The 16,044-nt window shown below is 38.3% G+C and overlaps 1 protein-coding gene across 5 annotated transcripts in view; it reads left to right on the top strand.

Annotated features, from left to right (window-relative positions):
- The window catches only part of CCDC158 (coiled-coil domain containing 158), a 78,241-nt gene that overhangs the window by 14,863 nt on the left and 47,334 nt on the right, over nt 1–16,044 (top strand). For 3 of the 5 annotated variants that reach the window (XM_059668045.1, XM_059668025.1, XM_059668035.1), the window contains 7 exons: nt 2,130–2,347; nt 3,858–3,967; nt 4,081–4,408; nt 4,763–4,839; nt 6,364–6,474; nt 9,470–9,584; nt 15,919–16,038. In XM_059668045.1, the coding sequence (XP_059524028.1) occupies nt 2,130–2,347; nt 3,858–3,967; nt 4,081–4,408; nt 4,763–4,839; nt 6,364–6,474; nt 9,470–9,584; nt 15,919–16,038 (1,079 nt within the window). The remainder of the gene's footprint in view (nt 1–2,129; nt 2,348–3,857; nt 3,968–4,080; nt 4,409–4,762; nt 4,840–6,363; nt 6,475–9,469; nt 9,585–15,918; nt 16,039–16,044) is intronic. The other 2 variants (XM_059668056.1, XM_059668062.1) reach the window with 1 other exon arrangement.

Here is a 16,044-nt window from a genome sequence, read left to right on the forward strand (position 1 = left end):
GCTTAGGCTTTTATATGTATACTAGAGGCCTGGTGCACAAAAATTTGTGCACTCGCGGGGGGGGGCCCTCAGCCCAGCCTGTGCCCTCTCACAGTCTGGGACCCCTTGGGGGATGTCCACCTGCTGGCTTAGGCCCACTCCCTGGGGGATTGGGTCTAAGCTGGCAGTCAAACATCCCTCTGGCAACCCGGGAGCCCTTGGGGGATGTCCACTTGCCAGCGGGGAGCAGGCCTAAGCTGCAATCAGATATCCTTAGTGCTGCTGAGGAGGTGGGAGAGGCTCCCGCCACCACCTCTGTGCTGGCAGCCGTCAGCCTGGCTTGTAGCTGAGCAGAGCTCTCCCTGTGGGAGTGCACTGACCACCAGGGGGCAGCTCCTGCATTGAGCATCTGCCCCCTGGTGGTCAGTGTGTGTCATAGTGACCAGTCATTCCCAGTCTTTCTGCTGTTAGGGTCAATTTGCATATTACCCTTTTATTATATAGCATAGAGGCCTGGTGCATGGGTGGGGCCAGCTGGTTTGCCCTGAAGAGTGTCCCAGATCATGGTGGGGGTCCCCACTGGGGTGCCTGGCCAGCCTGGGTGAGGGGCTGAGGGCTGTTTTCAGGCTGGCCACACCCCCTTCAGGGTGGGGGTCCCTTCTGGGGTGCCTGGCCAGCCTGGGTGAGGGGCTGAGGGCCATTTTTAGGCTGGCCACACACCCCTGGCGGCCAAAGCTCCAAGCCTCTCCTTTTTTTCTTTTTTTCTGGGATTTATTTATCTTCTATAATTGAAACTTTGTAGCCTTGAGCGGAGTCCAGGTTTGCCAGGGCATGCAGGAAGCTTGGCTTCCTCCATCGCCGGAGGCAACCTAAACCTCCTGCTTGCTCCAGCTCTGTGGCCGCCGCCATCTTAGTTTGGTTAATTTGCATACTTGCTCCTGATTGGCTGGTGGGCATGGCAGTGTGGGTGTGGCTTGAGCATAGCAGAGGGATGGTTAATTTGCATGTTTCTCTTGAGTCTGACTTTGAGTCTTTTCTTTTACATGAAAGGTAGCATATATTTTCAGCTGAGTGCTTTTCTCAGCCTGCTTATGGAATGGCCTCTTACTATCTCTCACACTATCTCTGTCTCTTAGTGCAAGCCAGCAGTGTGTCTTGAATATAATTCTCTCAAACCTTTATGGGTCTTCTGTGAATCTTCCTGGGTTTCACTCTTTTGGTTTTTTTCTTTAAGTATTGGTATTTCCTCAGAGGACTCTTCTTGATCCTCTTCCCTTTTCACTCTATATACTATCCCTAGATGATCCCATTGACGCCAAGGATTTGCTAGAATTCATATGCTGATAATTCCCAAATCCCAATCTCTGAAGCAAAGATTCACTCCTAAACTTCAGGTCTATGTTCAGTATTTGCAAACCAAACATCCTCATTGGATGTTGCTGAAGCCCAAACCCAAGAGAAATACTTGACATTTTCCTCTCTTTTACTTCACGTGTATTTCTCAAATCCATGCTTTTGTTTCTGTCACCACTGCCTCTGCTTTAGGGCACACCCTTGCTATTTCTTGCCTGAATCATTAAAAGCCTTTTTCTATGTGGATTCTCTACCTTCAGTTTTATCCCCATTGATGCATTCTTCACACCAAAGCCAGAGAACTTTTTCAAAACACAGACCTACTTATATTGACCCCCTACTTTCAAATGATTTAATGATTCCTCAGAGCTTTCAAGATGAATCCAAATTCCCTGGCATGACCCCACAAGGCCCTTCATTATCTGTCCTACATTTTCATTTTCATACCTGGCCACTGCTTTCCTTTCACCCAGAATATGCCATGCTGTCTTAAGCCTCCTTGCCAATAATTACGGTGCTCCCACTATCTGCCATGCCCTTCCTCTTCTCGTCCTCCAGACAAGGCTCACTCAGCTCAAGCATCACTTGATCACTACCAGGTAAAACTCCCTCCTTCTTCCTAATCTGCTCCTCCTTTTTACCATGTGCTCCTCTCTCAGAGGTACTTTCACTTGTCTATTTGCCTCAGGAGACCTGGAGCTCCTTCAAAGTACAGTAAGGGAATCATCTAAGATAATGAATGATTGCCACAAAATGATGTTAGTAATAAGTTAATCAGTTAATTCTTTAATATTTAGGTTCTTCAAGTCCATTTTTTATGTCACCTATACGTGGTACAATAATTGAAAATGCATCAGCACCTGGGATTGTGACACAAATCCCCTTTTTCCCTAAATATGAAGTAGAACCTGATTCTCACAGGAAAGTCATCCCTTACCCTGGAAAAGAACACATCGAACGTGTTTTGGAGGAATATTCACATCAAGTCAAAGATTTGCAGAAAAGACTAAATGAAGTGAGTTGCAATCTTTTCTTTCAGTACCTGATGCCGGTTTGGGAAGATAGTGAGGCACAATGCCTTGGAATAGAACCTAAACTTTCTAGAAGAAAAACGTAATGGATTTATTGGTTAAACTTGCTAATTAGGTCTATGCCTTCTATTTCAGTATTAAAAGTTGGACTGATGAAAAGTCTACATACTAACTTCTGGGAATATATCCTAAGATTTGAAACACTAATTTGAAAGAATATATGCACCCTTATGTTCATAACAGCATTGTTTACAATAGCCAAGATCTGGAAATAGTCCAAGTACCCATCAGTAGATGAGTGGATACAAAAGCTGTGGTATAGCCCTAGCTGGGTGGCTCTGTGGGTTTGATTTCTGGTCAGGGCACATACCTCGGTTGCTGGTTTGATCCCCAGTCAGGGTGCATATGAGAGGCAACCAATTGATGTTTCTCTCTCACATTTATCTCTCTCTCTTTCTTGTTCTCTCTCTCTCTCTCTCTCTCTCTCTCTCTCTCTCTCTTTCTCTTTCTCTCCCCCCTTCTCCCTCTCTCCCTCCTTCCCTCCCTTCCCCTCTCTCTAAAATCAATAAAAACATATCCTCGGTGATGATTAAAAAGAAAAGTTGTGTCATATTTACACAATGGAATACTACATGGCTGTAAAAAAAAGAAGGAAATTTTACCCTTGGGGACAGCATGGATGGATCTGGAGAGTATTGTACTAAGTGAAATAAGCCAGTCAGATAAAGACAAATACTATATTATCTCACTTATATGTGGAATCTAATGAACAAAGTAAACTGACAGATAAAGTAGAAACAGAGGAATGGATATATAGAACAGACTGACACATGTCAGGGGGGAGGGGGTCTGGGTGTATGTGCGTGTGTGTGTGTGTGTGTGTGTGTGTGTGTGTGTGTGAAATGGGTGCGTCTGTAATAATGTCAATAATAAAAATAAAGTTAAAAATCAATAATATATAGAATTTGGAAATTACTGGCTGTAAGGATATATATGTTCCTCTGATGAAGACTAATTTGACAATAAACACATGATGTACTATAAAACCTATATAATTTTATTAACCAACTAGAGGCCCGATGCATGAAATTCGTGCAAGGGGCTCGGCCCTCACAGCCGCGGTGGCTTGCCTCGGCCCTCACAGCCCCGGCTTCATCTGGAAGATTGTCTGGAACAAGGGTGGGCAAACTTTTTGACTCGAGGGCCACAATGGGTTCTTAAACTGGACCTGAGGGCTGGAACAAAAGCATGGATGGAGTGTTTGTGTGAACTAATATAAATTCAAAGTAAACATCATTACATAAAAGGGTACGATCTTTTATTTCAATAGTTTTATTCATTTCAAATGGGCTGTAGTTTGCCCATGGCTGGTCTGGAAGGTCATTCGACTGTCCAGTCTAATTACCATATTATGCTTTTATTATTATAGATGATACCCCAATAAATTTAATTTAAAAAGAAAAGACTAATTTGCACGGCATCTTATTTTTTCAGAGCAATGAATTGCATGAGAAACAGAAGTTTTACTTAAGGCAGTCAGTCATTGATTTACAAACAAAACTTCAAGAGATGCAAATGGAGAGAGATGCCATGGTGGACATCAGGTTGGGATCTGTTACCTGCAATTATCTTAGAGCTTTACTCTTTGTACTGTATTACCACTTGTGTGATTATGAATTTCATCAATATTATTTTTTCTCTTTTATTTATTTCATAGACGAAGGGAGAATCAGTCCCAGGAGGATTTAAAAAATCAGCTTCAAAATACAGTTCATGAACTTGAAGCTGCTAGAAGCCTTAAGGAGGACATGCTGAATGATAGCAACACACAGATAGATCAGCTAAGAAAGATGATGCTTAGTCATGAGGGAGTGCTTCATGAAATCCGATCAATCCTAGTTGACTTTGAACAAGCCTCAGGCAAGAAAATATATGAACACGACAGCCTGTCTACTATCCACTTCCGCAACATGGGCTCAGCTATTAGTAAAATCCTAAGAGAATTAGACACAGAGATTTCTTATCTTAAAGGGAGGATATTTCCAGTAAGTGGTGAGAACACTACTTCAATTTTATATTAAAATTTATTAAGACAATAGTATTAGGCATGTAATTTTTTAAATTCTTAAAAGTAAGTTCTCATTTTTATACTCTAAAATAATGGAGTTGCTTCCACAATGATCTCTTATAATAAAGGGAACTAGCTTGATTGACCTGTAAAGCTTCATGAGAGTATAGCCAAAGTAAAAGATCTAATAAAATACAGTGACAGAATGTATCCAATTTAAGTATTACTTCTATTTGCATCTTATTAAAGCATTCCATCAGTTGGAAAATCTCTAAATTTTCCAAACTTTAGTTTTACTGGTTTCTAAATCCACATCTTTTTTTATTATTAGGTAGAGGATCAGCTTGAAGCACTGAAATCTGAATCACAGAACAAAATAGAGCTGCTTCTTCAACAACATCAAGATAGGTAAGTGCCTGACTGAGCTAGAAAATCACAGGGAAACTGTACCACAGGTCTCCAGTCCCTCATCAGTAATTGCAAAATCTAAAAAGCTCTGAAACACAGAAATTTGTTTTTCATAGGTTTGTGGTGAATTGTTAAAGAAAAAAATTATTCGGACACTTCTTAAAACAGTAGGGAAGGCTCAGCCAACGTGGCTCAGTGGTTGAGCGTCAACCTATGAACCAGGAGGTCATGGTTCAATTCCTGGCCAGGGCATATGCCCAGGTTGCAGGCTCAATCCCCAGTGTGGGTCCTGCAGGAGGCAGCCAATCAATGATTCTCTCTCCCTCTCCCTTCCTCTCTGAAATCAATAAAAATATATTTTAAAAAAAACACACAACACAAAACAGTAGGGAAGATTTTATTCAAAACTATTGAAATAGGAGTGTGGGAAGCCAGTTCCAGCATGACAGGAGGGCTGAATCTGGGAATGGCTGATGGCATTTCCCCAAACCTGAATAGGATCCATTGAATTGTTTGTTTGCTGCCAGACAGCTCAGGACATCTTAATCTACATGTTTTTGCCTCCTACTGGCCAAACACCTGAACATCTGTAGGCTAATTCCCCCATTCTGACAATGCCTCTGTATACAAAACCCTGACCCTTTGAAGTGTATATCTCTGCCTCGCCTCAGGACAATTTGTGTTAATAAAAAGCATGGGGTCCTGAGACAAGGAGATCTTAGTTTCCTTTAAACTAGGCTCCTCTGACCCCCAAATGCCTTTCAAAATTATATTTCGTCTCTGGACTTCTATTTAATCTATGCACAGCCTTCTCCAGATTTCCTGAACCCTTCTTAATGCTGGAACAAGAACCCTGGCATAGGAGTTTGCATTAAAGAGAGATCAGGCTCAACTGCTAGGACAAGGACAAGCCAGGATTCATAGCAAGAAGCAGGGTGAGAGGGTCATCAGGTGAAAATTGCCAAGAGGATACACCAAGGGTGAGGGGATTCTCACTAAACTAACTTAGCAAGATTCTTACTAAGCCCAGGCATATTAAGGGGGTGGAGGGAGGCGGGAGGGCCTAGTTGCGAAGCAGGCCCAGAGGAGCCTGACTAAAGTTTGGTCAAAGAGAAAACCTTTGTCCCTCATTTGTTGGCAAATCTGACCTGAGCAAATGTAAAGCTTTTTATCGTCTTTATGATTTAGTGAATATTTTAAAGCCTGTTGTTGCATTAGTAATATGTTTGGCCTATAGGACACTTCCCCAGATCTCTCTGGGGATATCATATAATATACAGCCCTTATAATTTATTACCTTTGTAAAATTTTTTAAAATTCTGAATTTCAAAACCTAGCTGGTCCCCAAAGGATTTAGATAAAGGACTCTATACCTAACTTAGACACTTGTAGTAAAAAGAGCAGCATATTCAAAGCCAAAACAAAATTTGAGAGTATTGAAAATTATTAATTTTTTGCATAATTTACACGCATAATCTTCTGTATCAAATAGCAGTCACCACTTTTTTTTTTTTTTTTTTACAGGATTGAGCAGTTAATAAGTGAACATGAAATAGAAATAACAGGACTCACTGAGAAAGCTAGCAGTGCTCGAAGCCAAGCCAATAGTATCCAAAGTCAACTGGAAATCATTCAGTATGTGTGTTCTAGTGGTTTGAAATTGAGTCATAATCTTCATTTTAAGTTTATTTTCTGCTTTGAGCTCTTTTTAAAATTGCTTGATGTAAGGTCTGGGGCTGGGAAAATAGGGTCTTTCCTGATCCCACCAGCTGAATTGGACAAAACAACCCAGAACTGCCGAGCCACATCCTGTTGGACAATAGCTGCCATCCTGGGACTCACCAGAGCATCCTGTTGTGCTGATGGCCAATAAATAACCACCGGAGACTTCTCAAGATGGCCAGGGTACAGCTGCACCAACTTCCCGCTCATCAATCACCCGCCACAAGCTACCTCAGATAAACCTGATTGGTCCAACACCAGCATAAAAATCTCTGCCAGGCATAGGCGAGTGTGACTCCCCCGGCCTGCACCTCCAGACCGTGGGACCTCACCCGAGAGCTTCCAATAAACGCGGTATTTCGCTCTTACCCTGCTTGTCTTGGTCAATTTATTGGCTTTAGTCAGATTAAATCTCACATCTCAGATTAAACCTTACATTAAACCTAACACTTAATAATTGATTTCACAAGAAAGTAAAACTTTTCTAACATTTAAATGAATAGAAAAGATACTTAACATATAGGTAATGTTATATGACCATATCAGGAGTATTATTTTAAATATTTGGACCTTTTGGGATTGGATGTTTTAAATATTGTTCATGTTTTAACTGACAGTATAAAACAAACACATTATGTGTGTATAAATATATATAAATAAAAAGTATATGCATATAATTTGAGCTTATGTGTTGAAACCTTTTATATGGACATTTTCAATTATACACAAAAGTAAAGAGAGAATAGTTTCATGAACTCCCATCTACACATCACATAGCTTTAATAGTTAACATTTTTGAGCTTTTTTTCTTAATTTTTATTTTTAAACTATTTATTGAGAGTTTTACAGATGTCCCCCCTTTCCCCTCCCTTTTGCCCCCCTTCACCTGGATGCCACCCCACCCCAGGCCTTCACCACCCTATTTATTGTCTGTGTCCATAGGTAATGCATATATGCATATAAGTTCTTCAGTTAATCTCTTCCTGCTCCCCTCTCTTTCCCCTTCCCTCTGAGATTCATCAGTCTGTTCCATATTTCCATGCCTCTGGTTCTATTTGATTCATTAGTTGTTGTTGTTTTCCATTAGATTTCTTGTTCATTTATTTTGATTTTTAGATCCAATTGCTGATAGATAGGTATTTACTGCCATTTTATTGTTCATATTTTTTATTCCTCCTCCTCCTCCTCCTCCTCCTTCTTCTTCTTCTTCTCTTCCTCCTCCTCCTCCCCCTTCTCCTCCTCCTCCTCCTCTTTCTCTTTCTCCTTCTTAAAGAAGACCCTTTAACATTTCATGTAATTATGGTTTGGTGGTGATGAACTCCTTTAGCTTTTTCTTGTCTGTGAAGCTCTTTATCTGACTTTCAATTCTAAATGATAACTTTGCTGGGTAGAGTAATCTTGGTTATAGGTCCTTGCTTTTCATCACTTTGAATATTTCTTGCCACCCCCTTCTTGCCTGCAAAGTTTCTGTTGAGAAATCAACTGGCAATTGTATGGGCACTCCCTTATAAGTAACTAACTGCTTTTTTCTTGTTGATTTTAAGATTCTCTCTTTGTCTTTAACCTTTGGCGTTTTATTTATGATGTGTCTTCGTGTGGGCCTCTTTAGGTTCATCTTGTTTGGGACTCTCTGTGCTTCCTGGACTTGTATGTCTATTTCTTTCACCAGATAGGGGAAGTTTCCTGTCATTATTTTTTCAAATAGGTTTGCAATTTCTTGTCCCTCTCTTCTCCTTCTGGCACCCCCATGATGTGATTATTGGTACATTTGAAGTTGTCCCAGAATCTCCTTACACTTTCTTCATATTTTTGGGTTCTTTTTTATTTTTGCTGTTCTGATTGGGTGTTTTTTCCTTCCTCATATTCCAAATGCTGATTTGATTCTTGGCATCCTCTACTCTATTGTTGATTCCCTGAAAATTATTCTTCATTTAAGTTAGCATATGCTTCATTTCTGACTGGTTCTTTTTTATGTTGTTGAAGTTCTCACTAAGTTCCTTGAAGTTCTCATTAAGTTTCTTGAGCATCCTTATAACCATTGTTTTGAACGCTGTATCTGATAGTTTGCTTGCTTCCATTTCATTTAGTTCTTCTTCTGGAGATTTCTTTTCTTTCATTTATAACATGAGTTCTTGGTCTCTGTATTTTGGCTGCTTTGCTGTTTTTGCTTCTATGTATAATGTATAGCTGCTATTTCTCCTGGAATTGGTAGAGTTGCCTTGTGTTTTAGGTGTCTTATAGAACCCAGTGGCTCAGCCTCCTGTCACCTGAGCTGGGCAGTCTAGGAGTACCCCTGTGTGGGCTGTGTGTACTGTTTTGTTGTAGTTGAGATCTTGATTGTTGTTGGCATCACTAGGAGGGATTAATCCCCAAGCCAATGAGCTGTGTGGGCCAACTTAATTACATGGAAGAATTGCTGTGCAAGAGATGCCCCTATGGAGCAGGACTTGCTTCAATGGGGCTGGGACCCACTGTTCCTTATGGGGGGCCTCTGTAGCCAAGATATCCCCTCCCAATTAAAAAAATGCCACATGTGGGTTTCAAAACAGCCTGTTCTATGCCTCCATCCCTCTTATCAATCTCAATGTGGCTTCATTAATTCTCTAGTTGTAGGGCTTCCATTCAGCCAGATTTCAAGTGGTTCTGAAGGCTGGTTGTTCTGTGGTTTAGCTGAAATTTTGATGTGGTTGTGGGAGGTTGCGAGTACTGCATTTATCACCATCTTGGCCCTCCCTCTATCAATGCATTTTTGAGCTTTAAAGAAGCAATTTTGGAAGACAAAGATGATCAGCTTAATAATGCCATATAGAATAGCTAGTGGAAGTATCTAAAATCTAGAGTGTGCTTAGGTATCACACTTATTCTTAGTTTGCTCTTTGATTTTATTCCCCCTTTAAACCCTTCTTAGAGAACAAGCAAGAAACCAAAACGCAATGTATATGCGTCAACTCAGTGAACTGGAATCTACTGTGTCTCAGCTCCGTTCTGAATTAAGAGAAGCCAAAAGGATGTATGAAGACAAGGTAAGTTTAGATTTTGCTTCTCTGCTTCTAGAGGAATCGATTATATAGTGTTTATAGTTTATTTTAAAATGAGAAATCAAAGTAATCATTTCAAGTTAAAAACACTTTATAAGATGGATGCCAACTAAGTTTTATTTCAATTATTTGCTCACATTAATTCATTCTTAGAAAAATGTTTTTGCATACTCAGTTTTCTAAAGACTAAGGCCCTTTTATTTGCTTTTACAAGGCTTAGCTTTGGCATATGCTGGTTCAGTACCAGCTGCTCTCCTCCTACCACTCGGTACTTTAGGGGCTACCTCCTCTCTTACTTTAACTCCTACTTATCACTCTGCAGTTAGAAAACTGAATTAACTTTAAGATTAGTCTAAATAAAAATAACTAGGAAGTTAATTCTTCACCCCTTTTTATACAATTCCTCTTAAAATCAGATATTCACTAATGTTTTACTTATTTATTGATTTTTCTTCCTTTTTTTCTTTTCTTTTTTCATCGATGTTTTATATTGTTGTTTTCTCTCACATTTCATAGCTAAAGAGAAGTGTTCATTAGCATTATCAACCATTTTCTAGATCTTAGGTTTTTATTAGTTTCAAGCCTTTATAATGCAGGAGAGACTCTACAAAACATCAAAGAGCTGCCATTCAGAGAAGCACGTGTTCTTTCTTCCAAGTACATGCCCGTTTGCCTGGGACAGTCCCAATTTACACCTGCTATCCCAGTGTCCTGGGTTGTGAATTCCACCTTTGTCTCCAAAGTGTCCCAGTTTGGAAGATACATTCCATATGTAGTCATCCTACCTATAAGAGAACCTAGACTTATAACCATCACTGTTAGCAATTTCTCACACCCTAGTTTATTGAGAAAATAAACAGTATAAGGAAAATGCCAGATTTCCTTTATAAAAGTATCCAATTCTCCAGCATAACAGTTCAAGAAAAAAATCTTCTTATGGGAAGAGGCAATTTAGTATTGTAGCACTGATTATTCCACCATTTGCCTTCTTTTGAACACCCCTTTTAATTACCACTGTCACCCCTGCGCTGGCCACAGGAGGGGGCTGTTTCTCCTAGTTTCTCTGATTCAAGCATGTAATACAAGATCTTGATCTTAATTTCCAGTGGCACAGCTAAAATAAGAATGGAAAATTTAGACATGACTTTACTAAAGTCTACACAATAAAGAGCAATATGAAACTGTATAATGTCAGTTATGAGATTTGGATCCTCTACAGCAATGCTTTGAAACATTGTGATCACTATCCACAGTAAGAAACATAGTTGACTTTCTGATCCAGTACACTCAACTGAAGCAAATTTCACAAAACAGTATTTACCCTGTTACATATGCTGCTGGTTCTTTTCTGTCCTCTTCAGGTGCTGTCTGATGCTCCTACACTGATTTCCTAATTCACTGGTGGTTCCGGTGTGACTAACACTGCACTGCAAATCTCTTGGCTTCACTCTTAACCTAAATCCTGTGCCAAGGTCACTTACACCCTGACACCTAGGAGCAGCCTTAAGGGACCTGAGACTGCTTATGTGTCAAACCCAAGAAACAAAAGCCCAGGGAGAAGCATTTGTTTTTTCCTGCCCCTCTCAGGCCTGCGTGTGTTCTAGTCTCTTTTCTCAGGCTGAGCTTCCTCCTGAAGATTGATAGTGGGAATATCTACCCCTCTGGGCAGGCCAAGCCTACACAAAAGGTCTTGATCTCACCCTGCAGGTTCCTGATTTCAGGACAGCATGGGGTGGAGGGTGCTTTACTACTCGGATCTGGAGGAGGGCGGCACATTGGCAGAACTGAGCACTGACAGTATGACAGCTAGGGAGGAAATAGGATCCTTGTTGTGTTATAGTCCAGTACAATAGCTGTTACTGATCACTACTCAACTCATTTTGAAAAGATTAAATATTCATTGTTTATTGACAAATGAAACCCTTTGAAAGGTCATGAAGTATTAAATAAAACTCATTTTTTCTCTTGTATGATTTGAAATTGCTGTAGCTTTCCATTGTAATGTCTCTTGGAGAAATTATCCCTTCATAAGCTAATATGCATATAGACTGATACATAACATCATGCTTCTCAATTCCAAAGCGGGCATGGTGGAAAATTTTAGCAAATACTAAATATATATCTAAATAATGCAAAAATGGTTTCTGAGTTTTTATAAACATCTCTTTGGCATTGTAAAAGCAAGCATAAACATCCAGATAAATGGCGGCATGAACTTTTTGTATGAATGTTTTGAGGTCATATAGACACAAACATATTAGAATTATTGTTTTATTTTGTTCTAATGTAAACAGGAATTTTGACAATCTTAAACAGTCAACGTTAATAGAAATAAGGGGGCATATCTGATTAATTAATTTAACCCAGACCACTGAGATTTATCATGCAGCATTTTGAATCTAATTTAGTTGGCACCTAATTGATGGGTAACTAGAGTTTCTTAATAGTAACTCCCTTTAGACAGGGAGCACTGAGAGATGGTTATCCTGCCATGTTCACAGAGATTTGAACATATTCTGGCCTGAAAGGCATTAGTGCATGGTATAGCTGAGCTAAGAAGATCAAACAACTTAACAATAGGATTGCATTTTGGGGTCATGAAAAATGTCGTTGTTATAAACTGTTTTTGTTATAATGAATTGAATATAGAATCTAAAAAACACAGATTCTTCTGTTTATTTTTGTGTACCTTGACTTTACATACTAAAGCCTGTTAAAACTTTAAAATCTATTTTATTTTTCACTGCTTCAGTGCACATTTTAGTATATACTGTCCAAATAACAATTAAAAAAAGCATCAAAGAAAATAATAAATAAAAGTTGTGATTAAAAGTGAGACTTGTTAAAAAAGAAATTTATACATGTGTGTAGATATTATATATCAAGATATTTTATGAGAAGCAGTATTAGCATTTTTTCCTGAGGCCATATTCCTTCAGATAAAAAATATTTATCATTTTAAAAAATTTATGACATGACAGGTCTGAAAAAAACTTTTCCAACTAGAATGCATAAATTATGAGAAACTTTGTTTAGGAGGACCTTGTTTCTCTTCAGATTAACAAAAGTATTTTCATATTGATAAAAATAGAAGTTGTGTTTTGAAGAAAATTTTAGACATAGCTTTTGTAGCTTACAGAAGTGTTTTACTGTAATGCTTTTTTCTATTCTTCTCTTTCCATTTTAGGAGAGCCTCCAGAATTCCCCTTTACGAATTTGGACCAGTAGAAGCTGTCACTATTGGCTCTGTAGATTTGGCTTTACTCTTAACTTTCGCTTTTTTACATCAAAAATATCTCATAATCTTGATGATAAGCTGATTTTTCCTACTTTGGAAGCATTTGGGGCTGAATTTCATATTCAAAAAGTGAAGATTTAGTAGCACTGGCTGGAGCTGTATGCTGTGCAGGAAGATTCTGTGCAAACCCCTTTGCACAGTTCTGCCAATGCACCTCGTGCTGACCCGCAGCACCCCTTATTATTCTGCGTCTGTGTTTTGAGCACAGAAGACAAAAGGATCCAATTCAATATGATTGGTAATATCTCTAAAATCACTGAATGATTAGAATGAGATCCCAATACTTATTTGGCCAGTGATCAAAAACTAAGAGATTAATAGATGGTGAAAGGGAAAACCAGTGCTGCTATTTAAAAAGAAAAGAAGAAGAAAAAAAAACTTTTAATACATCTCAGATGTCAGTATTTATTATGGACATTTTAAAAGGCTTTCTTTATAGTGTTGTTGTTTTTTTTACAGCTGTTTGTATCAGCTCAGCTGCTACATCAATGGTTTTCCCTTTCACTCTCCATTCATCTTTTTGATTGATTGATTGATTAATATAAATATTTTTATTCTAAAAGTGAAAGGTAAAAGCAGAGCTATAGCAGCTGAGTCAGTACTGACAACTACCAAACAAATGTTCCTGCAGGGGTCTGGAGGAACTTCTGATACTTAACCTTAGACGGAAAGATAAGACTTGGCTCTTTTAGTTTTGGTCTCATACATTTTATCACCAAGCTTGATGTTATCAGATGGTCATCCAAATATTTTTTTAAAAATGAAAACAGACATAAAATAACAAGTTTTAATTTAAGCTTTTAAAGCACATATACAAATACTGTGCTCAATGATAGAAAGAGTTTTGTGCCAGGCTAGCTATGAGTGGAAAATGTTTTTAGTCATATGAGTAAGTTTTCAAGTCAAAAGTGTACTTATTAAATTTATAGCTCAAAATATGGTTTCTTTGATTGTATTTTGGTCCCAAAGATAGATGGGAAATATAGAATTTTAGCTTTATCAATACTGTTCTTCTCATGTGAAAAAGTATTTAGAAGCAGAATTGAAAAGAATTTGAAAGATCATCAAGAATATCTTTTTTCAATTATAGATGAAAAATATTGAGACTCAAAGAGGTTATGTGACAGAGCCTGGATCAGAACTTAAGATGTTTGACTCTTAGCCTGATCACATTGACTCTCTGATCACATCTGTTGATCCAAAGTAGAAGTTGGTGTTTTTTCCCCTAAGTATTTCGTGTGCTAACTTAGTCTTTCCTAATAATAATAGAATTGAGGAGATTATATAAACTGGTATTATTCATTCATTTTCCTTAGGAGGCTATTTGTGCTACAGAGGTTGAGTTGTGGGGCATTTTTCTATATATGCCCCCTAGGAGCACAAAGGTGAAAGTACTTTATAGGATTATTAGACTCTATGAACACGTTTCTATCCATAGCCTAATATTTTATATATACCTAATTCTTGTGAAATACTTTTTATATATAACATACAACCAAAGTTAAAACAAAATTTTAAAATATATCCAATGTAAATATTAACTAACATTTACATTCCTATTCCTGTAGGCTGTGATACTGCTCTGTAGGTAAATGTGAAACTGTTTGATAATTCTATATTAGTACTTTCTTAAGTCATATATATGATATATATGTGTGTGTGTAGATAAAGATATATAACTTCTATGTATGCATACTCATTTATCAATGACATAGTTACATTATGTGTGTATAATATGATTAATAAATGTGTGTAGAATTAATAAATGAAGATCTTAAATGAACCTAGTCTAGGTAAAAATAGTCATCAAGAAAAAGTTAGTCTTGCTCATATGTTCTCTAAGAAGGTTTAATCACAGTGCACCATCCAAACACATCAACAAGTTCTATTCTTTTTTTTTTTAAATATATTTTATTGATTTTTTTACAGAGAGGAAGGGAGAGAGATAGAGAGTTAGAAACATCGATGATGAGAGAAACATCGATCAGCTGCCTCCTGCACATCTCCTACTGGGGATGTGCCTGCAACCCAGGTACATGCCCTTGACCGGAATCGAACCTGGGACCTTTCAGTCCGCAGGCTGACGCTCTATCCACTGAGCCAAACCGGTTTCGGCAACAAGTTCTATTCTTGACATAGAAGTTTAGGAAGCCTGTTGAATAGATGCCTTAGAAGTAAGAAGAAATATATAGTATTAGTGCAGACATGAAAGATGTCTTATCGCTGGAAAGTAGATGATGAAATAGTATTGTAGTATCACATTAAAGATCAGCTAACATTACATAACACTAAGTAGCAATATGTTCTTATCAATTTAATATCTCAGTATCTAAATTATTAATTTCTGTGGCTCAACTAAAATCTAAGCTGAGTCTCCATCCTCTGAGATCTTAACCTCTTAGCTACAGGCTGTTAACAGTGATGGGCCTTCCAGCAGGTCATAGAAATGCATGGTCCACAGATCAAACAGCTGCCCTATCTGTGTGGAAAAAATACACCTATAAAAACCCTTTAAAATTGGTGTTTATCTCATTTTATAAAGAAAATTAGGATGGGAATATGTAATATGTATACAAATGTATTAATATATGTAATATATAAAGTCACCCTTTCATAATAGAGTGACTATATAATAATGACAGTAACTAAAAACTTGTTGCCATTCATTATTTTACATTCAAAGCCTTTTATTACTGACACACTGATATTCTGCAACAAAATAGTTCTTCTAAATATAATACATTTCATTTATGTAGGCTTGATGTATTTATGCCACATCAAGCTTCCTTAAATAGCAAATGATAGAACGCCTAGTCACAGAAGCTAAATTTTGAATGTTTCATTTGGCTAATTTTATTTGTCCAAATTCTACATAGATCTTAAGTTTAGAAAACTTTGCAAACCATATCACAATAAAGTTTTATTTTTGCCCCCTAAATAATATTCGCTTTCCAAAGGCTCTGTTTGTTTCATGTTGCCCACTGCCATCGTCGGAGTGCTTGATTTGTGCTTCCCTCTCAGATAGAAGAGCTGGAGAAGCAGCTGGTCCTGGCCAACTCAGAGCTAACTGAAGCGCGGACGGAGCGCGACCAGTTCAGTCAGGAGTCGGGGAATTTGGACGATCAACTTCAAAAGCTGTTGGTGAGA

This window comes from Myotis daubentonii, chromosome 1 (genome assembly GCF_963259705.1).
Source record: "Myotis daubentonii chromosome 1, mMyoDau2.1, whole genome shotgun sequence".
In the NCBI taxonomy this organism is placed as follows: domain Eukaryota; kingdom Metazoa; phylum Chordata; class Mammalia; order Chiroptera; family Vespertilionidae; genus Myotis; species Myotis daubentonii.